The following is a 23,119-nucleotide window of genomic DNA, read 5'->3' as shown; positions in this document are numbered from 1 at the left end:
AAATATCAATTCAGGTTGCCCAATTTTGTGCCACCATTTGCACAATACATCGCACCATTATCAAGGTCTGAAAAATTTTAATATGATGTTTTATTTTGAGAATTTCGGATTATATTACATTGATTGTTTGATGGTTTTATATTATGTAAATATGAAAGTAAAATTGTCACTGTTGTTATATTTTGATTATGTCTGGCCTTATGGCTGTAATAAACCGATTGATTGATTGATATTTTTAAAACCCTCAAAGGATAGACAGTGAGAAACTTTATGAATTACTTTCTCTCATGCCTTTCATCCTGTGTACTTCAATCAGCAGCAGTAATCCAATTCTAAATCCCCCTGCCAACTGGAGGATGGTGTGAAGATCACAATCTTTCTTAATCGCAATCCTAAAATTGTGGAGAACCTGCTTTGAAGAGGTTCACCTGATACAGTCCTTGGGTTCTGCCAACACTGATGGGTTTCTCTGTCCTCACATAGAAGAGCAGCAAGATGGCTCTTTTTACACTGCTGCCGTAATTATCTTTGTGTTTCATCTTTTTAAAGGCTTTGACCCTTCTCAATTATTACCATTTTATTAAAATCTGATTTGAGATACATGTTCTAACTGTTAAAAGGTCACAAATCCAGAGGCCATAAGTACCTCAAATAACTAAAGGAGATGGAATATGGCTCAGCAAAGAAAATAATATAAGTCTTTTGGTCCAGCACTACTTTAACTTTAAAAATCTAGCCTCAAAGATAAGAGTAGTAGAAGTTGCTCTTTATTGGGAACGAAATGATACACCTATGTAGCTCGGTATGATTTAACTGTAAGTATCAGAAACCTTTAAGAACTCCAGTAGAGGTATTTCTCATTGATAACTCTATTCTTCCTCTGAACTATAATTTGTTTCTCAAGGAGGTAACAGTATGCTGGTAAACCTGACCTCAACAGTCTTCCAACTCTTCCATGTTTCTTTATCCAATATAAAAAAATAACAATACCTTGAGATCGGGTCTTGTACTTCAAAATACCACCTCCAAGAGTTGGGCTCTGACAATTCTCTTTAGAACTCTCTTCTTCTGTAGGATCTGAGGACCTGTCCGTATCGGTCATGTGTGTCATCTGAAGGAGAAGAAGGGATTTTTTTTAAAAGTCCAGCTAAATTTTCTAGGATGTAGAATGTAGGATGTAGAAAATGTAGGATCTAGCTTTCCATAATAAATTATGTATTATCCCAAAGAAGCTATAAATGAGGATCTCAAGCAGAATTGTTGCAGCTTATTTGCACTGATATTTGTAACCAGGAAAAAACAGAACAGAAGAGAATAGAATACTTTATTGGCCAAGTGTGATTGGACACACACAAGGAATTCGTCTCCAGTCCATAAGCTCTCAGTGTACATACAAGCAACAAGTGATATTCATAATCATAAAATACAATCATCATAAATCATAGATACAACACTCAGTGATAATTATAGGACACTAAAGCAATCAACATAAATAGTAATAGGATACTAAATAAAAGCAATCAACATAAATCATGAGATACAACAACAAGTTATAGTCCTAAGAATCTAAGGACATAGGTAATAAGATAGATGAGAGAGATAATAAGTAATACAGCCCTACTAGGTGGTTTGACATCCCAGGGCATAGACAATTGTTGTGGGAATTAGTTACTTAAAAAAGTGATGACAGGGTGGGGTGGGGGGAGAACTGTCTTTGTGTCTAGTTGTTTTGGCATGCAATGCCCTATAGTGTCATCTTGAGGGAAGAAGTTGAAACAGTTTATGTCCAGGATGTGAGGGGTCTGTAGGTATTTTCACAGCCCTCTTTCTGGCTCGTGTAGTATACAGGTCCTCAATGGAAGGCAGGCTGGCTGCAATTATTTTTTTCTGCAGTTTGAACTATCCAATGAAGTCTGTGTTTGTGTTGTTTGGTTGCTGTGTCAAACCAGATAGTTATAGAGGTGCAAATGACAGACTCAATAATTCCTTTGTAGAACTGTATCAGCAGCTCCTTCGGCAGTCTGAGCTTTCTGAGTTGGTACAGGAAGAACATTCTTTGTTGTGCTTTTTTGATGATGTTTTTGATGTTAGGTGTCCATTTTAAGTCCTGAGATATTATACAACCTAGAAACTTGAAGATCTCTACTGTTGATACTGTGTTGTAAGAGGTGGTAGAATAGGAGGGCTTCTCCCAAAATCTACAATCATCTCTACAGTTTTGAGTGTGTTCAGTCCCGACTGTTTTCTCCTTGTCCTACATTTTAGGACACAGAAATCAACTGAAAAACAATGATTTGTTTTATTATTTATTTATTTTCTCATATGGGTAAACTTCATAGAGAGAATATCAATGCAAGGAAAAAAATCCATTTTTCCAAAATTTAGATTATTATGTTTCTGCACGTCTTTCCCGTATATTTTCTATCACTCTGTTTTAATAAGGTGCTTTGGAGTACGATTTTTATTGCTTAGTTGCACGCACATGTACTGATGCTTATTCTAAGCGGTTTTCAACATTGCAGATCAAAGCCGAACCAATAAAATCAAGACGAATGGTATCGAATCTGTCTGTCTCTCTCTCTCCCCAAGACAGAACATATCCCTGGACTTTCATTCATTACTAAACCTTGGTTTCATTCCCACCCCGAGGATTTAATCTTCTTTCCTCAACACACTAGATGACACTTTTAGGAGATGGAGGTCAGAGGTGTGGAGTTTGCTGTTGAAGCCAATGTTTGGTTTCAATAGCTTGCTGAAAGCATACTTTTTACGTTCCTTCTATTCAATTTGTCAAAAGGATCATAAGATGAAATATAAAGTAATACTGCAATATAAAGTAAATGGTATAATTTCTATTTTTCAGAGGGAAGAAAGAAAAGAATTTTGCATTTCCCTTCAGAATAAATTACTTTGTAGAACATCAAGTCTGGTATTAGAAGATGATCTGCAGCATTGAATAATGGACAGATTGCAATTTAGATCCTATGGCAACAAGTAAAATATACTCTATACATTAAAAAGCATTCTTTCCCAAAGTAAAGAACAAAATTTTGGAATAAGGCATTAGAGCTAAAGAAGGTAAATGTTTTCCCCCCTCATATATATGCCACTTTTCTGATTGAAAAAAACCCTATTCCCAGGAAGAGCTGATAAAATTGCAGCAAGGTTGTGGATCAGTGGCAAAATACATTCCTTACATACAAGCAGTTAGACTTTCCATTTCTGGCATTTCCAGCTTTTGTGTGTGCATGTCTCCGTTTGAGTGACCATTGGCTCCTGGTTACTTGCAATTTTTTTAACAAGATTTCCGGAAGTGGTTTGTCCTTGTCTCCTTTTTAGGACTGAGGGAACATGACTGGCCAAAGGTTACCCAGCTGGCTTTGTGCCTAAAATGGGACTAGAACTCATGGTCTCTGGTTTTTAGCTTGGAGCTTTAACTTCTACACCAAACTAGCATTTGGGTGCAAAGAAAGAAAACCTGATGAAAAGCTACAGTGACCCTAACTTGGTAGCGTGAAGCATCCTAATTTCAAAATACTTCAGCAAATGAATAACTTCCTAAGCAATTTCTGGGGGGGAAGGAAGCAGGGAAAAAAGGAAGCTCTCAGAAAAAGAAAGAAAGAGAAAGAGAAAGAGAAAGAGAAAGAGGGAAGGGAAGGGAAGGGAAGAGAAGAGAAGAGAAGAGAAGAGAAGAGAAGAGAAGAGAAGAGAAGAGAAGAGAAGAGAAGAGAGCTACAAGCACTTTGACTTATATACCGCCTCATAGTGCTTTACCTCTCCAAGTGGTTTACAGAATCAGCATATTGCTCCCAACAATCTGGGTCCTCATTTTACCAACTTGGAAGAATGGAAGGCTGAGTCAACCTTGAGCCAGTCAGGATCAAACTCCTGGCAGTAGGCAGAATTAGCCTGCAATACTGTATTCTAACCATTACACCACCACGGCTCATATAAGAGAAGACAAGAAACAAAAAAGGGGGGTGATGAGTGGCCCCGTCCATTTTGGACACTGGCCTTCATTGAACACTTGCTTTCTGTAAACAGTAGGACCACCATATTTAATGTTGCAAAATCCAGACAACCACGAAATGGTTAAATCTTTGTTACCATGTAATAGTTGCCCAGATTTTTGCAGTCCAGATATGGAGAAATGCTTAGAAAGCTAATTTTGAAAGAAAAGACCATCAATCTACTTTGTAAACGATACAGTGTGGACAGCACAAATGTGGAAAAATTAATTCAGCTCATCTTTAAATGCTATTTTATTTAATATATACATCTTGATTCAATGCGTAAACTGATACATAGTTGCCTTTGAAATCGATATTTTCTGATTTTGTTAATGCAATTTGCCAGGTTGAAAAAGCACACATAGAAAGAACCTACACATAAATGGGGAAAATTTTTCAAAAACATGTCAGAGAAAATTGGTAGGAAAAATGCATACATAAAGTATACTTTTACAGAAATTCATATTATTTTTTTCAGGATTTTAGAAGACCAAAATGATGCAAACCTTGGTTTGCCTTGGAGAAATGAGAAAGTAGGCCAAATCATAACTGATATATTCATTACCCTCTAACTGAACTAGAAGGACCAGAATAATATTAGAAATATTTGGGGGGATTTAAAATAAATGCCTGCCAGACAAGAACATATAGGTAGTCCTTGATTTACAACAGTTCATTTAGTGACGTTTGAAATTGCAATGGCACTAAAAAAAGTGAATTGTGACCATTTTCCTGACAACTGTTGCAGTATCCCCATGGACCATGTGACCAAAATTCAGATGCTTGCAGTCTCCCGGAGTCAGGTGATCACCTTTTGCCACTTCCTGACAAGCAAAGGAAATGGGGAATCCAGATTCACTTAACAACCATGTTACTAATTTAACAAATGCAATGATTCACTTAATAACTGTGGCAAGAAAAGTCCTAAAATGGGGCCCCATTTTAGGACTTTTCTTGCCACAGTTATTAGTTATTTAGAAAAATAAATTTGTGGTACAATTGTGGTCATAACTCAAGGACTACCTGTACGTAGCTTATCAGATCTCAGTGATTTATTTATGAGACTTATTTATTTATGAGACTTATATACCGCTTTAAGTGCAAGCACTCTCTAAGCGGTGTACACCAGTAAGCAATGTATATATATATATTTACATTGCCCCCAACAATCTGGGTCCTCATTTTACCTACCCCGGAAGGATGGAAGGCTGAGTCAACCTTGAGCCGGTGAGATTTGAACCGCTGACCTGCTGAACACAGTCAGCTAAAGTGGCCTGCAGTACTGCACTCTAACTGCTGCGCCACCTCGGCTCACACTAACCATCACTAACCAGTGATGGTTAGTGTGGTGGGTTTGACAATACAAATTGTCACAAGGAGGGACTACAGATCCCAGCCCACTTGCTCCAGGAGATACCTAGGACAGTGATGGCGAATCTATGATGCCTGTGTCAAAGGTGACATGCCATGACATTTTGGATGACATGCCAGCATTCACCAAAATCTGAAAACAATTACAGGTAGTCTTCGACTTACAACAATTCATTTAGTGACAGTTTGAAGTTACAACAGCACTGAAGAAAGTGAATTGTGATCATTTTCCTGACAACTGTTGCAGCATTTCCATAGTCACATGACCAAAATTCAGATGCTTGGCAACTGACTCATATTTATGACGGCTGCAGTGTTGCAGGATCAGATGCTCACTTTTGTGACCATCTGACAAGCCAAGGCAATGTGGAAGCCAAATTCGCTTAACAACCAGTTTACTAACTTAAATAACTGCAGTGATTCACTTAACAATTGTGGCAAGAAAAGTTGTAAAATGAGGCAAAACTCACTAAACAAATGTCTTACTTAACAACAGAAATTATGGGCTCAATTGTGTTCGTAAGTCGAACACTATCTGTATTTTCGAAAGCACGCCCTGTTCTCGTGAAATTTTTGGAGGCTGCAAAGGATGTGTGAGAATGGGTTGCGTTCTTGTGGACTTTCTGGAAATGGTGCAGGAATAGGGCATGGTTTTGTCTAGTTTTTAGAGGCTGAAGAGGTTGTGAAAGGGCATTCCCCAAAGCTGCTTCAAGAATAAACACCTTATGTAACCCGGAGCAACCTAGAGTAGACTATAGGGGATGTCAACAGAAAGAGACCATCACCTGAGGGTAAGTAATGTATACAACAGGGGTCAACCTATTCTCCAAAGCACCTGAAGGCAAGACAAGAAAATGGATGGAGATAGGATAGGATAGGATAGGATAGGATAGGATAGGATAGGATAGGATAGGATAGGATAGGATAGCGGATAGGATAGGATAGCGGATAGGATAGGATAGGATAGGATAGGATAGGATAGGATAGGACAGGATAGAATAGGACAGGACAGGACAACTTTTATTGTCATTTTTTACTGTGAGCACACTGGCCTGCATTAAAAATGAAATTCTGTTGCCTGCTCTCAAAAGGAGGCTAATCAAGGAGAGAAGCAACCTAGAAACTAAGGAGAAATTCCCTGACAGTTAGAACAATTAATCAGTGGAACAGCTTGCCTTCACTGGAGATTTTGAAGAAGAGATTGGACAACCATTTGTCTGAAATGGCGTAAGGGTCTCCTATACCATTTGCTTGAGCAGGGTGTGTGACACACCAGCAGAGTAAAGTTAGGTATTTTCCTAATTTTGGGCTCACCAAGCCCTAATGGTTTGCCATCATTGGCCTAGAAACTCATGTATCTACCTGCATTCCTGGAATGACCTGGCAATCCTTCCTGACATCATTAGCCTCCTGCTATTGGCCAGGCAAGCAGCAGTTGAAACCGCCCACCCAGATGAGCCAATCAGCCCTGCAGAATTTTCAGGTTCTTGTTCAACTAAGACTTTTTCTCCAGCTCTTTTTCTTGGAGGTCTAAATATGCAAAAAAAAAAAAAAAACTTAATGGATTGAGTTTAAGGGTTCCATCACCCAATTCAATGGGGAGAGAGCAAGTGTAACTTTCTATATAACAGGGTCTGTTTCAGATTAAATTTAAACCCCCCAGGAGTTAGTTGACCATTAACCCATTCTGGCAGTCCCATGCCACGCTAATCTTCAACTGACCCTGTTAAGTATGTTGTGGGAACCCAGCCAATTAGTAGCTGTGGATGTAAAGGCTCCCTTATGTAGCATTTGCGTCTCAAGCCAAACTTTATTTGATTCTGGTTTGTTTTTTTTCTAAAAAAAGACCTTAGGAAATCAACTCATAGAACTCTTAAAATATATTCAGAATCTTATCTTATAGGGGTAAATAATGCAAGCTCATCGTAGGGTGAGATTTGCTAACAAAATTATATTTTGGATAGTCTGGAGTATAACCTAAGCATGCATATTAATAGTAGTGGTGTTAACAAAAGACAAACGAGGCACTAGATTGTAGGCATATTATAATCTTTTAACTGGCACACCTATTGCTTCCTCATTTCAGAGCTCTATAAAGGGGGGGGGAAATGTACACAAAGAACTGAACACAGTTTTGCCAGGAGAAGAAAATAACAACAAAGACTCAAAGAGAAAGCTTTCTTGATTTCCCCACGCGTGCCAAAAATGTACAGTGTGTTGTATACACTACAGCTTTTTTACTTCCCCAAAATCCCAGATATCATTCTGTTCTGAAAATAAACAGAAATTCTACCCATTAAGCTTCTAAAAGTTTCCCATGGGCCCCAGTTTGTAATCTTTGGCTGCCACAGTCCACTGAAAATGCATGGTGTTTTTTTTTTTTTTTGCCTAGCCATCAGTGACCAAAGACTTTTCACAAATTGCTCGTCTGCTAAGACAATAACCATGCCATAGGAGGTAACTGACTCTCCAGGAAATTATCCTTGTTCAGTTCTGAATGCATATTGCTAATTAAAAACATGATTTTAAAGAACTCAGAAAACTTGGCTGATTTGTCTCAAGAGGCAATTTTTTTGCTCACAACAGGCAAGAAAGAAGTCCAAAAGTCTCTCTCTCTCTCTCTCTCTCTCTCTCTCACACACACACACACACACACACACACACACACACACACACAGAGAAAGAACCTGCCACGCACACAGTCACTGTCTCTGTGAGATTCAAAAGGCATTTGCTATCGTAGTTGAGTGTTACTCTACATCTCTTTGGGACTTCTGTTAGGTAAGGGGAGAAACTAGAAAGAGTACAGAGAAGAGCAACAAAGATGATTAGGGGACTGGAGGCTAAAACATATAAGGAACGGTTGCTGGAATTGGGTATGTCTAGTTTAATGAAGAGAAGGACGAGGGAGGATATAATAGCAGCCTTTCAGTATCTCAGGGGCTGCCCCAAAGAGGAGGGAGTCAAGTTATTCTCCAAAGCACCTGAAGGCGGGACAAGAAGCAACGGATGGAAATGATCAAGGAGAGAAGCAACCTAGAAATAAGGAGAAACTTCCTGACAGTTAGAACAATTAACCAATGGAACAACCTGCCTCCAGAAGCGGTGAATGCTCCAACACTGGAAGTTTTTAAAAAGAGACTGGACAGCCATTTGTCCGAAATGGTGTAGGTTTCCTGCCTGAGCAGAGGGTTGGACTCGATGACCTCCAAGGTCTCTTCCAACTTTATTATTACTATTATTATTGTTGTTGTTGTTGTTATCAAGACTCTGAATCAGAGTTTACCCATTTTTCCTTGCGAAATGAATTATTGACCTTCTTCAGTGTAAAGTAAAAAAGACTATTGGTGTAGGATATGTACAGTGATAATAATTTCTTTGAAAAAATAAAAGTACAAACCTGAAGAAGGGGCAAGTAAAAATATAATTGTTTATGGGTATAACTTTGCCTTAAAAAAAATTCAAGAGAGAAGCCAAAAAATAAGTAATTAAATAAATCTAAAGGTAGCTTTCTGAAATGGACTGTCCTTACAAAAAAGGATGTGTGGTGATTATAAGGATGTGGTAGATTTGTATTGTATTATATCTGATGCATAGGAAAGGGATAAGTTTTTTTTTTAATTCTCTTCCTATGATATTAAACTCTGAAGTTACCCAAAGAAGCAGAATATTCAGAGACTCAGACTGGAGAACTACATTTTAACACAAAGAATTTACTCTAAAATGATATGGCGATCATCACAAACTAGAATGGCTTAAAAGGGAGTTATAGAATTGTCCTGGAAAGAAGGACAAATGTTAGTTATTTTTGTTTCTTTTAACAACCCTGTAATCCAGTGTTTCTCAACCTTGACAATTTTAAGGCATGTGGACTTCAACTCCCAGAATTCCACAGCCAGCATTGCTGGCTGTGGAATTCTGGGAGTTGAAGTCCACATGCCTTAAAATTGTCAAGGTTGAGAAACACTGCTGTAATCCCTTGCATTGGAGTGGAGTTGGGGCAATTGAATAAAGCTCAAACGTTTAGTGGCTGGATGCCCTTCCTGACGCCTATGTGGAGTTTGCAGCAATTAGTCATTGCACCCAGAGAGGAAAACATCTGCCGCTGCCTAGAATCGAACTCACAGCCTCCTGATTGTGAGGTGAGAGCTCTACCTCTAGGCCACCGCACCTTTTCATAAATGTTAGTTATAATTTATTTGTTTGTTTGTTTGTTTATAAATAAATCAAACAAATAGATACCTATCTGAGCAATGAAGATAAAGTAAAAACCATCATCGGGTTTAGAGCCATGGTGGCGCAAGGTTAACTCACCGGCTCAAGGTTGACTCAGCCTTCCATCCTTCCAAAGTTGATTAAAGGAGGATCCAGGTTGTTGGGGGCAATAGGCTAACTCTGTAAACCGCTAAGAGAGGGCTGTAAAGCACTGTGAAGCGGTATACAAGTCTAAGTGCCACTGCTGGTGCTAATGCTAGGAATTTCCACTGACAACCTGGCTAGGGAGTCAAGAAACTGAAACAGCAGGGAGGTTGTTACATGAGCCGAGGTGGCGCAGCAGTTAGAGTGTAGTACTGCAGGCCACTTTAGCTGACTGTGTTCAGCAGGTCAGCGGTTCAAATCTCACCGGCTCAAGGTTGACTCAGCCTTCCATCCTTCCGGGGTAGGTAAAATGAGGACCCAGATTGTTGGGGGCAATGGAAATATATATATACATTGCTTACTGGTGTACACCGCTTAGAGAGTGCTTGCACTTAAAGCGGTATATAAGTCTCATAAATAAATAAATAAATAAATAAATAAATAAATAAATAAATAAATAAATAAATAAATAAAAGCCTTACTTCCAACTGGTCCCTGTAGCCCAGTTTCATAAATAGCTATCTGATGGTTAAATAGTAACTTCCTGCAAATCTTACAAGATTAGTTTTTGGGAAGGGTTTAAGTCAGTGTTTCTCAGCAACATGAAGATGGGTGGGGAATTCTGGGAGTTGAAGTCCATCCATCTTCAAGTTGCTGACATTGAGAAACACCAGTTTAGGAGTCGGAGCGGAGAGCTGGGTTTCTAAATAGCTACCAAAGTTAGGGTAATCCAAAACAAAACTTTTTGAAGGGGCATTTAAGAATCTTAATTAAAAATCTCAGTAATTTGAAGCTTAATTTAACCTGGGAAGAAATCTGCTACTTTCTCTGTTGGGGCACAGAGAATGCAATAGATAAATGTAGTATATTTAGGGGACAGACTCTGGAAGCCTTACTAAGTCCAACAGGAAAAAAACAAAGGTTTTCATCCCTGGCCTCATTTAGAGACAAGTCATTACAGCTGTAAAGACTCTGTTGGGTGCCCCTTTGGGCACAGAACATTGCTTATCTCCTGCCAGGGAGGAGACACAATCACTTTCCTCTACTGCTGATTACTAAGTAAAATAAGTATCCTGAAAGCCAATTCTCTTTCATACTTCATTTTTCATTGCTATATTGTATATATGATACACTGGGGAAATGAAGGAGTCAAGTAGCCTCTAATAGCTTTTAAGAAGGGCTTTCAAAGTTTTGGTGTGCTTTTTTAGCATTTCCACCTATTCAAATTACAAGGGACTTTTTATGATTGAATAGTTATCTTGCTTCCTGATATTTTTTTTTAAAAAAACAGGAATAAAAGGCTCCCATATTTTCCTGTCTAAACAAGGACCATTTTTCCTGCCAGAGATATTTTAACCTGAGTAATTAATTATTGTACTACTCATTCTTAAACATTACTTTTTCTATGGGTTGTTAATTATTAGTACTTATATCATTTATGAGAGTCAGTCTGGTGTAGTTGTTAAAGGCACCAGGCTAGAAACTGAGATGGTGTCAGGTCTTGTCTTGTCTTAGGCATGAAGCCAGCTGGGTGATCTTGGTCCAGTCATTGTCCTTCAGTCCTGGAAGAAGTAAACAGTAAACCATTTCTAAAGATGCTGCCAGGAAAATTGCATGGATTTGTCCAGACAATCACCAGGAGTCAAGACTGACTTGAAAGATATATGTTTTACTAACAGAAGAGAATATTTATTGTAGCTCATGGTTGAACTGTGAGGTCCTTGGGGTTCTCTGAGCTTGGTTGTTTTCTAGCAGATGTTTCATTATCCATCTGGCACTGATGATGTTACCTAGTTGGGTAATGAAAGGTCTGCAAGAAAACCACCAAACTCAGAAAATACCAAAGACCCCACAGATATAATGTTTGCCAGTCATAGGGATTTACCATCTTTAGTCCTCAATTCATGGCACTGTCCCATGCAGAACTTGTGCATAATTTGGGGGTTCCTCCCGGACTCTTGACTCCTGATCAATGAAAAGTGGCAGCCATGGCCAGGAGGAATGTAGTACAGATAAATTCTGGGTATCTATTGTAGAATGACTACAGTAGTGTAATTTTTGTTCCTCATGCTGCAATGGTACTGGTTATCCAGGATCAATTCAAGGTTTTGATTGTTATCTATAAAGTCTTTCATAGTGTAGTCACCTACAAGACTGCTTTTGCCCTATTGTTTCTGCCCAATCAATAAGATCTGGAAGGGCTGATGCACTCCAGGTCCAGCTGTAAAGCATTAGGAGATGTCCCTTTCTAGTGGAACCTGAAGGATCTGCTCCCTAGTGGTAATTGCAGATGGGTGATATGTTTGGTTTTCTCTTTCCCTGTGCATACCATTAAGACTTCTGATCATATCTGGTGTTACTGATCTGATGTTTTTAACACTAAGCTGAAGCCACCCAGAATCACACTATGATTGAAATATGACTAAGGCAACAAATACATAAATAACTAAGCCTAGAAAAACATATAAACTCTGCAGATGGTGACTGGCTGCATTGATTCTGACAACTATTTTATGAAAGAACACAATATCATTCCTACTGAATGCTTGCAACCTGTTCTTTAAATGTCAAACATGCCAACTGACTCTCCAAATGGGAAATCTCTGGTGTCCTCATTTCCCAGAGTTGGCCACAGAAAGTTGTCCCGTGGCAAGTTGGCTGCCATAAGTCAGCTGTGGTGAGACAGCAAGGCTTTGTCTTGTTTTAAGTTTGAACTTTGGACCTAAAACAAGACAAGACCTGCTGCAGTTCGCTTGTCCCTCTCTTGAGTTATACCACGCTGAATTGTGCCCAGTGAGTTGTCCCGCAGCTAGTTGGCCACAGCAAGTTGTCTCGTGGCAAGTTGGCTGCCATAAGTCAGTTGCGGCGAGACGGCCACGCCGAATTGTCCCAATTTCATCTTTCTGTAAATCCATTCTATTGCAACAAGGATTTTCTTTGCATTCAGGATCAAATCTGTATTTAGACCCATACAAAGAAAATGACAACTTCTTGTATTTGTTGAGATTCTTAAATAAAAAACCTGGCTGAACCCATCCTAATGTTCCCCTTCCAAAATGGCAAACTATGAGAGATCACTATATAATTGGATGCATTTAATAAAGAACCTAATTTCTGTACATTACCACAAGAAAATTCCCATTGGGCAGGTTTATAGTACAGCAACCTTATTTGCGAAAAGTTTGTACTATGCATTACTCCATATAATTAATTCCATACCGTATTTTTGCAGTGGCAACTATATAAGGAGGTAGGCAGTCAGAAAAATTAGAAATAATTTTGAAAAATCCAATCTGTCCAGTGAAAGTAACGGCCTGGGGAGAGTTAACATAATACAACTGAATTCTGTTGAATGTAAAATACACAGCAACATTCTTTGCCTTTGTATAAATGAATGGTTGCTATTTTAGAACAGTGTTAAATTACACATGTATATCTTAGAATTTTCAACACCTGCAGCAGCATTTTACTGTATTTTTTGCAACTCCACATGGAAGGAAAATGTGGTTTTCCTACTATCATTTTGTGTTCAGAGCTTTCCATGAGCAGATCAGAGTCCCAAGATTGATTATTCATATGATTAGTCCCTTATGCCCTTATTATTTGCAAAGTTATATTAACTGGCCGGTTGAAGGCCCTGTTGATTAAGAGTTACAGTAGCTGAAGTCTAACACATTGGGAAGGTAAGAAAACCTCAAGGCATGGGGCCAGGCTAGCCCAGAAGAGCCAAGTAAGAAAATCCCACAAGCAACTTAAAAATACAGTATACATTACATTAATAAGTTAAGATTTATTGATTTTTAAAAGCACCCAAAATTTGTTGCCTAATGATGGAAATAGCATTATGAATAATCTACAGTAAATTGGCAATATGTCTTATTTAAATCAGACTTCTGAAATAAAAACTGGGGAAAATCTGGATTCAATATTGCCATGTTTTGTGTTATCCCAAAGGTGATTTTTCAAAAGGCAACTGGACTTTCTTGTTTTCCCTTGCAGACATTTCATTTTTCACCCAAGAAGCTTCTTCAGTTCTGACTGAATGGTGGAGAATGGAAGGATGTATATTCCTTGCAGTCATCTGGTCATTAGCACTTTTCATTTTCTTTCTCACAGAGAGTGCTAACAACCAGAGGACTGCAAAGAATATAAATCCTTGGACTGCAAGGAATATAAATCTTTGCATCCTTCCATTCTCCACCATTCAGTCAGAACTGAAGAAGCTTTTGGGATGAGAAGCAAAATGCCTTCAAGGGAAAACAAGAAAGTCTAATCCGCTTTCGAAAAAGCACCTTTGGGATAATCACGACTGGATGACTGAGAACCTCCTTAGATATGTCTTGTGTTCTACTGAAAGAAAAAAAGAGGTTTCTGATCTAGGGGAACCTGGGCTCCTTTTACAACAGAAAGACCCAGCTTATATACTACACAGCCGAGGTGGCACAGCAGTTAGAGTGCAGTACTGCAGGCCACTTTAGCTGACTGTGTTCAGCAGGTCAGCGGTTCAAATCTCACCGGCTCAAGGTTGACTCAGCCTTCCACCCTTCCGAGGTAGGTAAAATGAGGACCCAGATTGTTGGGGGCAATGTAAATATATATATATACATTGCTTACTGGTCTACACCGCTTAGAGAGTGCTTGCACTTAAAGCAGTATATAAGTCTCATAAATAAATAAATATACTAGTGGCCCAAGATAGGGCAGGCACCAGAGTGGTGGCCAGGGCTGCGTGGTGATTGCAGTTAATGGCAGCAGGTAGGCAGGCAGCCAAAAGGACAGAGAAGAGAAGACATAGGTGGATGAAGTAGTTGAAGTGAAGGCAGTCCCTTACTTTCTCCTCCATGATTGGCTTGGATCCAGATGGGTCCTCACCTAATGACCATGTGGAATCCACTCAATGACAGCAACTTGAATTGCTGGAAATGCTAAGCAGACCAATTACATGAAGTTTCATTTAAAATCCACATCGCTTAGCAATGGAGTCTGGCCCCAGTTAGGATCATTAAGTGAAGATTACCACTAGTTTCTGAGCTAAAGAGAAGACATAAAGAAGGAAAAAAGGCATTCATATCAAGTTCAACTAGTGTTGAGTTCACAAATATATCTTTCAACTTTTCTTGGTGGTCATAGGGAATTCTTTTATCAATCCTTAACTCTTCTATTCAGTTCTAACTGACTCAGCTACAAAAAATGGCTAACTGATCTTAACCCTTCCCAGGGTTAGTGTGTTGTCTAAATGCAACTGGATGTGTTAAGCAGGTTCTTCAAATACAACTATTGTCTTAGCATGTCTTTATTTATTTAGGTATTTATTTATTTAATTCATATGCTGCTCATCTTGCTGCCATGTGATTCTGCGTGTGCACAAGTCAATCGATTGCACCATAAGGTCTTGGCAGCTGACCTATTTTCTGGAAGTGGCCAAGAATAGGGAGGTTCTGCCCTGTAGCTGGGCATAAATTTATTCAGTTACTCAATTATAAAACTTTGATGCTTGGATTTTAATATTTTATTGTAATTGTAGACTTGCCTTTCAGATTCTGATTCAATTAGACAGCTAGATCTAATTTGTGCTTTCAAATATGGGCTTGCTCTATTGTGCAATCATACCTTATTCTCTGCACTGATGCCTGTAAACCCTTGTGGATTGATTTTTCTCCCTGGGCAGTCTCATTTCTACACAAAATGTGAAGGAAGTTGTCTTACAGAATGAAACCACTAATCCCCTATCTCAACATTGCCAATACCGCAGTAGCTGATCAAGGTTTAATAGCCTAACAGCTGCTGACACTTTTTTGAATTTTTTGTTCTATTTTGTTATGGAATGTCCTTGCTGCCTAGTACATTTATTACTCACCTTATTTTTCTAACCACATGTCTCCTACCGTATCTTCAAACTCTTATACTTGTCACCTGATCTCTCCCAAATCTAACACATCCTAACCTTTCTATATTCTGCACCAGAAACAGCACTTTGTACTATTAAGAAAATAAGTCATGACACTTTGCAAGGAGAGCAACTCTCTATTCCTCATTAAAACAGCTACCTCTTTTGCTCTGTACAAATCTGAAAAAGATGCAGCTCCTTTAAAGTGCCATCTGTGTTTTTAAGGTGATTCTTAAAGAAGCCTAAAAAAAGATATGGTTTTTTAATGCGTAGCAGAAAGATAATTGTGCAAGTACCCAAGCACTTCTGATCTTTTTCCAAGCAGGCTTAATGCTACAAATAGATGGCCAATATGGTTAATATAAATAAAGGTAAATTCCTTATCTTAATTTATTCTTCCATAGTTAGATATTTTTTTATCCTCCAGTTCTAACCCCTTCAATTACACAAAGATATCCTGTTCCCTTTTACGTTTCTGCCCATAGTCTCTTGCTTGTAATTTGAAATAGGCACAAGCAATTACATATTATAGGAAAGAGGATATTGGATGAAACAGGTTTCCAAGCTGATCAAGTGGGAGCTTCCATAACTTCCTAAGTCCAGTTTAATTCTTTGGAGCAGGGATTTCTATCATATTTACCTCAAACTGAAAAGCTCCAGATGGTAATTGATAAATAAATCACTAAAACAGTCATCAACAGCAGATCCAGAATCAATACATTGCACAAAGAATGAGGTAAGAAGAAGCTCAGAAATAATATGACTTATTTATACATAGTACAATATGTTCTACAAAGGTCATAAGCAGTTCATTGGGAGTTTGACTAAAATGAAATATTAAATAGGAAAGTAAACCACAGTGGCACATTGAAGTCCAATCATCGCAAGCCAATAAATGTTGGTCTAAGAATAAACTGAAATGGAATTATGTTTATCTGCTCCCTTCCTCTCCTGGCCAAATTAAACCAGTTTCTTTTGTGAGGGAGAACTGTGATTGATGCTGATTATTCTTCATTAAGCTTCATAAAAAAAACAAGAGCATGATCAGTCTTGATCCAGTAAGTCATCATGGTTTATTTAGCAAAAAACATTATGTCTGAATTATTTTTTTAGTAAATTTTAATGATAGTCTTACTAAAGAAAGCAAAACATGATTCTCTGACATACCTCTCAAGCAGCTGCAATTGCTAAAAGAGATGACCAATTTGTTAATCGATATTTGTTCAGATAGTATTCCAGGAAAGTGGTAAATGTCATTCGAGTTGCAATTTTAAGCAAGCTAACATCATTCACATTTCCTAAATTTACATGCAAATTCATCTCAATTTTGTGATACAAGGCTCCATATATGCAGACAAAGTGCATATCTTCAAGAACATCATATGTACATAATAAAAGTTGCCTGTTCTTTAAAAAAGAAGAAGAATTTGAGTGGAATTGACTTGTAAAGAAAAGCATCTTTTCAATAGACACTGATTCCTCCATGTGATGTCATCTATGTAGCTTTGTTACAAAAATGATTTGTCATTGCATTCTTCCAGAACATTTTTCAGCTTCCCAGTTTAGCCTAGTACCCTGGCTTTTACTGATAGTTAAGTACTAACCTTTTCCAACTTCTTGATTTTTGAGATCAGCCCAAGTAAGATTTTTAAGCCATGCAATGCTGAGTATGGTTTCCAGTGAAAGATTATACTTAACAGTCCCAAAGATGCTTTTTGCAAAAGGCAAGTGGACTTTCTTGGTTTTTTTCATATACTTCCTCAGTTCCTGAATGGGAAATGAAAGGTTTTCAGGGAAAAAGCCAAGAATGTCCACTTGCCTTTTGGAAAAAGCACCTTTGATCTGGATGGCTAAGAATCTCCATAGACATCATACTTACAGATTCCAGGACTTCTGACTCTGGGGCCTTTCCATCCTCCTCTTCCGGTGCTTCATTCTCCTTATTGTCAATCCAGGGGGCCGTATCCTGAGCAGAACAAGTGCTAATTAGGTCTGGCAAACTTGTAGATGGATAATGAAGAACATCTTCTTCTGCTCCTTCCTACAAGAAGGAAAGAATGATACTTGCCATTACAAATATGAATATATTCATTTAATTGGCCCAACAACCATATAAAGTAAGTCTGCATTAGTTTCACACTGTAGATGATGAGCAGTTGTCAAGAATTCCCTTGGCTGGTAATGCTGGAAACAAGGGTATATTTTTTAAAAAAAAAGTTAATTTCCATCTTAGATGCACCTGAGGAGATCATTGGACACATTAAAGAATGAATGATCTCATTCAAATATACAGGAAGTCAATGTTGATGACAATTCTGTTGATTCTCCAAGTGATGGGAGATCAGGAACCAAACATGTTTGGGCAAAATTCTCTTTGGTTTTGATTTCAAAAATGGATACCACACTGCTTTTCATTTGTTTAGTTAGCTTTGTGCTTTTATTGCATAACTGACATATAACTGATAAAACGCACATTATTATCCACCTCAGTTGCAATAATAAAAGAAATGTATGCTTTTAGTTCACATAAAATATATTTTGGCAGGACTACTTCCTCCAAGATTTTAAGTCACTTCCACAGAAGGTGTAAGTGCAGGAAGAATTTATGGAAAGATGGGCCAATTTGGCAAACAGCCCAACTCCATCAACTAAGAACAAGCTTACTGACAACTTTTCTAAATGGCTTAACATTGATACTAATGAGAAAAAAAGCAAAGTGTTGCCAAATGTGTTGGATAGTTAATAACTCCAATTGTTACTGAAGTTACTTTAAGTCTGCACACCTTAAGACTTGCTCCACTAAACGTGAATGCAATTGGATAATTGTTCAATTATAGGACTAGAATTTAAATTTATACAGAGTCACCCATAGCAGGGTCTCCAAATTTGACAATTTTAAGACATAGCTGGCTGAGGAATTCTGAGAGTTGAAGTCCACAAGTCTTAAAGTTGCCAAGATTGGAGACCCTGACTTGCAATACACATCAGTTCTGAAAATGTACTTGAGCAACTGAAGTTATTTTTATTATTTATTCCAAGGATTGGGAATCTTTGACCTTCTAATTGTTGTTGGATTGCAGTTACCATCACTCCTGACAACTAGCAAAGCTGATAAGAGAGGTCAACAATATCCATCTGATTTCCCAATCCCTGAGCTATCTCATCATAACACAGTAAGTGCCATCCCCAAGACTCATAGTAGGATTCATTCAATCTTACATATGGTATGATATGGTTAATTAGATGCCTAACGAACAGGGAAATGGAGCTTCTGCCTGGATAAAGACTGAATCAGGCTCTCTATGCCATGTTGAAGATGAACTCACAGCAAAAAAGCCAGTACTTGTTTGAAAGGAAGTTTCAGAAATTTTAAGAGATAAAATGGATGCTTTAAACATCTGCAAAGTTCTAAAACATCCATTTTACTTCACAGTATAGCATCCTTATTTTAAAAAGTGGTCTTATTCCACTTGCTGTAAATTCCAATCCCCAGCTGATTCTCTGCATGGTTTTAATGGCCCTTGATAGAAAAAGAAATTTTCCAATTGAACAAATCCTCTCATAAGGCAGATTCATAAAGCTAATGTCCATTCATTCATCCTTAGCCAGTTTTGCATTTTCAACAATAAGGGTGATGATGACATCTTATAAAAAAAAGAACCTTGTAATCTTCTATGCTTGCTTCAATGTATGAAATCATATATGCAAAATGACTTACCCTGCTTGCCACTACTAAATACACAAGGCCTTCAGCTGACCGAAGTAGAACAACAGCATCTTGATGGGACAGACCAACCAAAGACTGGCCATTGATCATTAGAAGCTCATCACCCACCTTCAGCCTGCCATCCCTAAGAAAACCAAAGAACAAAACAGGGTTTATTCCATCTTCCAAACCTGCCTCATCTGCTCAGCTTCTTCAGCCTTAAAAGTGGACATGACAAGCTGGAAAACTCAAAGACAAAGCTGGATGGTTGTAGCTAAAATATTTCTTAGTACATGTTTACCTCCAACCCAAGATTAGGAAATGGACAAATAAGTGGAAATAAGTGAAATTTCACAGGGAAATTTCAAGGTGAACATCAGAGGCTGTGTCTGCATTTTGTTAATAATGAATAGTGTATTCAGCTCCATGTTTACTTAACATTTTCTCTGGAGAGTCTCAGAGTGCTTTATAAACTCGAACAGCATCACTAGTAAGTAGGTCAGCTCTACCACTGAATTTTTGCTCATGTGTCCTGGAGTAATTAACTCTGCATGGACTCATTCTGGTCCTAGCACTCTTTCCTATCCTTCCCAGCATTATGTGTTGAGATGCTATTCTTAATGGTCACATCCCTTTAAAATATATATATATATATATATATATATATATATATATATATATATATATATACACACACACATATACATATATATATATATATATATATAGAGAGAGAGAGAGAGAGAGAGAGAGAGAGAGAGAGAAGAGAGAGAGGGGGGGAGGGAGGGGGGGAGGGAGGGAGAGGAAACATCCATGCTAAGGCTCCTAGGCTGGGAATGAGAGAGAGAGAGAGAGAGAGAGAGAGAGAGAGAGAGGAACGTCCATGCTAAGGCTCCTAGGCTGGGAATTTGATCTAATTTCTCATTTGGGAAAGGAAATCCCACAATTCACTGCCAGAAACTAAAGTCGGAGACAAAAGCAACCAAACAAACACAAACTTCTTCCCAAGAGAATTCTCAAATACAAAAATTCTCATGTATCACTTTTCTTTTAAAAATTTGCCTTTAAGGTTTAGTACTGAAAGTCAGATTGCACCCCACCCAACTTGGACTGTAGCTTCAATACTTTGATCGGCTGCACCTAGGTTGGCCAAGCCAAGACATTTTTCCTGGACCTGGGCATTCTGCAACTCCCAAAAACTACAACATTGTAAAATTTCAGCATTTTTTCTTGCTTTCTTACATGGTTTTGGGCTTGGATGCAGAGCCATGTTAATGATCTTGAAATCTAAGTTAGGTCATATTAAGTTAGCCTGGAAAACTCTTCATAACCGCTCTATAACTATCCACTTTATATTAGGCCTACTGGGGCTCATACAGATAACACATACAATATTCCCTGGTGATCTATATTCCTTTTCCAGTACTAATGAAAGTTTTATCACAGGCCAGGCAAGTTACATGCAATAAACCATGCTAAAAAAGATTGGCTTTCTTTTCTTTTTTTAATCTTACAAATTCTTCCATTCTCCAGAAAGAAGCAGAAGATTGATTTCTAATGCTGGGAGTGGAGTTCTATTGCCCCAAGATAAATTGAGTTGAAGAAGGAAACACTTAGTAATTGTAATTGTAGTAGTAGTTTGGCTGTAGAATTTGCAGATGGTCCTGGACTAGGTGCCTACTGCTGCCTTTCCCAACCTGGCTTGGAACTATGTAAACTACAGTCTAATAAGCAGGGGTTCTCAACCTTGGCAACTTTAAGACTTGTGGACTTCAACTCCCAGAATTCTGGAAGTTGAAGTCCACAAGTCTTAAAGTTGCCAAGGTTGAGAACCCCTGGAATGCAATGGGAGGATAGGAAATTGGTGAAGGCAGATTGACTTAGTTGCTGAAAAACACCAGTAAGATATCCAAGTCCTGCAATCACAACAGAGATTTTTTTTTTATTAAATAAGTTGCCTCTGTCCTTAATTCAGCTGATAGATCTCCAAAATAGCTTTGTTTTTCATTCCTCTGATCAAAATAATTCTGCTGAGAAATAAAAAGATCCAATTACCCTACAGATACCTTGGTTACATCCATGTTCAAGAGTACTTAGATTTAAAAACAAATATGTACAGTTTATCTGTGGCAGGTTAAAAATTGAATACAGGTAGTCCTCAACTTACAACCATTTGTTTAGGGACCATTTGAAGTTATAATGGCACTAGAAAAAAAATGACCGATGATCATTTTTCACACTTACAAGCACTGCCACATCCCCATGGTCATATGATCAAAATTTGGACACTTGGCAACTGGTGTGTACTTAGAACGGTTGCAGGATCCCGGGCCCATGTAAATCTTCTGACAAGCAAATTCAATGAGAAGCCAGATTCACTTAACAAACCATGTTGTTAACAACTGTACTGATTCACTTAACAACTGTAGTAAAAAAAATATCATAAAATGGGGCAAAATTTACTTTAAAATGTCTTACTTAGCATCAGAAATTTTGGGCTTAACTGGGATTGTAAGTCGAGGATTGCTTGTATGTTCCAGTTAGCGTTGTTCTTTTAATATATTTGAAGTCTTAAACTTTCCAGAAGCAGCCTGTTCAAAACTGTTCCATTTTCTCTACCTTTAAATTTATTACTAGTAAAACAATCTACAGAGGATTCAAGAACCCAAGGGGGGGGGGGGAGAGAAGCATTATTTACCTCAAATCTGCCACAGGGAGGAGGTCACCCCATCAAAAGGAGTTATCCCTCAGCAGGTTTTGTTTTCAGAACAAAGCAAGTTCATAATTTAACTTCCTTATTTTTCAAGTTTTATATTTAGTATTCTTGCTAAATCTCTAGATACAGAGACCTGTTTCTCTGAGGATTATAACAACATGAACAAGCATGTTTATTTCTACCAGTAAGCTACTCAGGGTTACTGGGACACCTTAGAAAAAAATATTTCTGAGAGAAAAAGTTTGGGAAATATTTTTAGTAAAGAGTTCTTGTGGGAATGCAAAAATGAAAACAAATGCAACACAATAAATCCAGAAGGTTGTGCAAATGGGTCCCTTCAACACAGTCAAATCAGGTACATAGTAACCAGGATTGTCAAGCTTTTCTGGCAACAAGGGGGAGGAGACTTTCTCATTAGTAAAATATAATGATAATAAAATGATAATAATAGATCATCCCTTCCTTCCATCCATCCATCCATCCATCCATCCATCCATGCAGTTTTTCTCAGCAAGATTTTGGAAGTGGCTGGCCATTGCCTCCTTCCTAGGACTGAGAGAAAATGGCTGGCCTTCCAACTGGCTTTGATACCCAAGGCCAGACTAGAACTCAAAGTCTCCCAGTTTATTTATTGATCACTGTTGTTATATGTTTGATTTTAATATGAAAGTTACTTTGAAAACCAATCACAACCAACAAGCAGGTGTAAATCAAATAATGTACACATGTTATCTGGTTTTGTTGTACTTGAGCTTTTGATCCTGAGGTGTATCTAATTAAAAGTTTGGGGACAGACAGACTTTCATTAAAAGACCACACAACAAATGCTACCTGTGAGCTGATCCACCTTCTTCCACCCGGGCAATTATGATGGCATGTGGGGAGCGCTTGGATCCACGGCCTCCAGTGATCTGGATTCCCAACCCGTCGGTTCCCTTCATCATGGTCATCTTCCATATCCGACAGCCTTCTCTCTGGGAGGAGAAATTGAAGAGAGTCCCTGCAGTGTTACTGGGAATGGGTTGGTGGGAAATCCTCCTAACGGCATCTATCTATGGAGATTCTCAGTC

The 23,119-nt window shown here is 38.3% G+C and overlaps 1 protein-coding gene across 1 annotated transcript in view; it reads right to left on the bottom strand.

Moving 5' to 3' along the window:
* Window positions 1-23,119, bottom strand: part of PDZD2 (PDZ domain containing 2) — a 263,143-nt gene that overhangs the window by 15,755 nt on the left and 224,269 nt on the right. The window contains exons 4-7 of the mRNA XM_039353056.1: window positions 22,881-23,023; window positions 19,346-19,478; window positions 17,507-17,668; window positions 991-1,111 (exon numbers count right to left, since the gene is read on the bottom strand). Of these exons, the coding sequence (XP_039208990.1) occupies window positions 991-1,111; window positions 17,507-17,668; window positions 19,346-19,478; window positions 22,881-23,023 (559 nt within the window). The remainder of the gene's footprint in view (window positions 1-990; window positions 1,112-17,506; window positions 17,669-19,345; window positions 19,479-22,880; window positions 23,024-23,119) is intronic.

Source organism: Crotalus tigris, unplaced genomic scaffold (assembly GCF_016545835.1).
Source record: "Crotalus tigris isolate CLP2741 ecotype Arizona unplaced genomic scaffold, ASM1654583v1 scf7180000018490.839948, whole genome shotgun sequence".
Taxonomy (NCBI): domain Eukaryota; kingdom Metazoa; phylum Chordata; class Lepidosauria; order Squamata; family Viperidae; genus Crotalus; species Crotalus tigris.
This window is presented reverse-complemented; position numbering and strand designations above follow the sequence as displayed.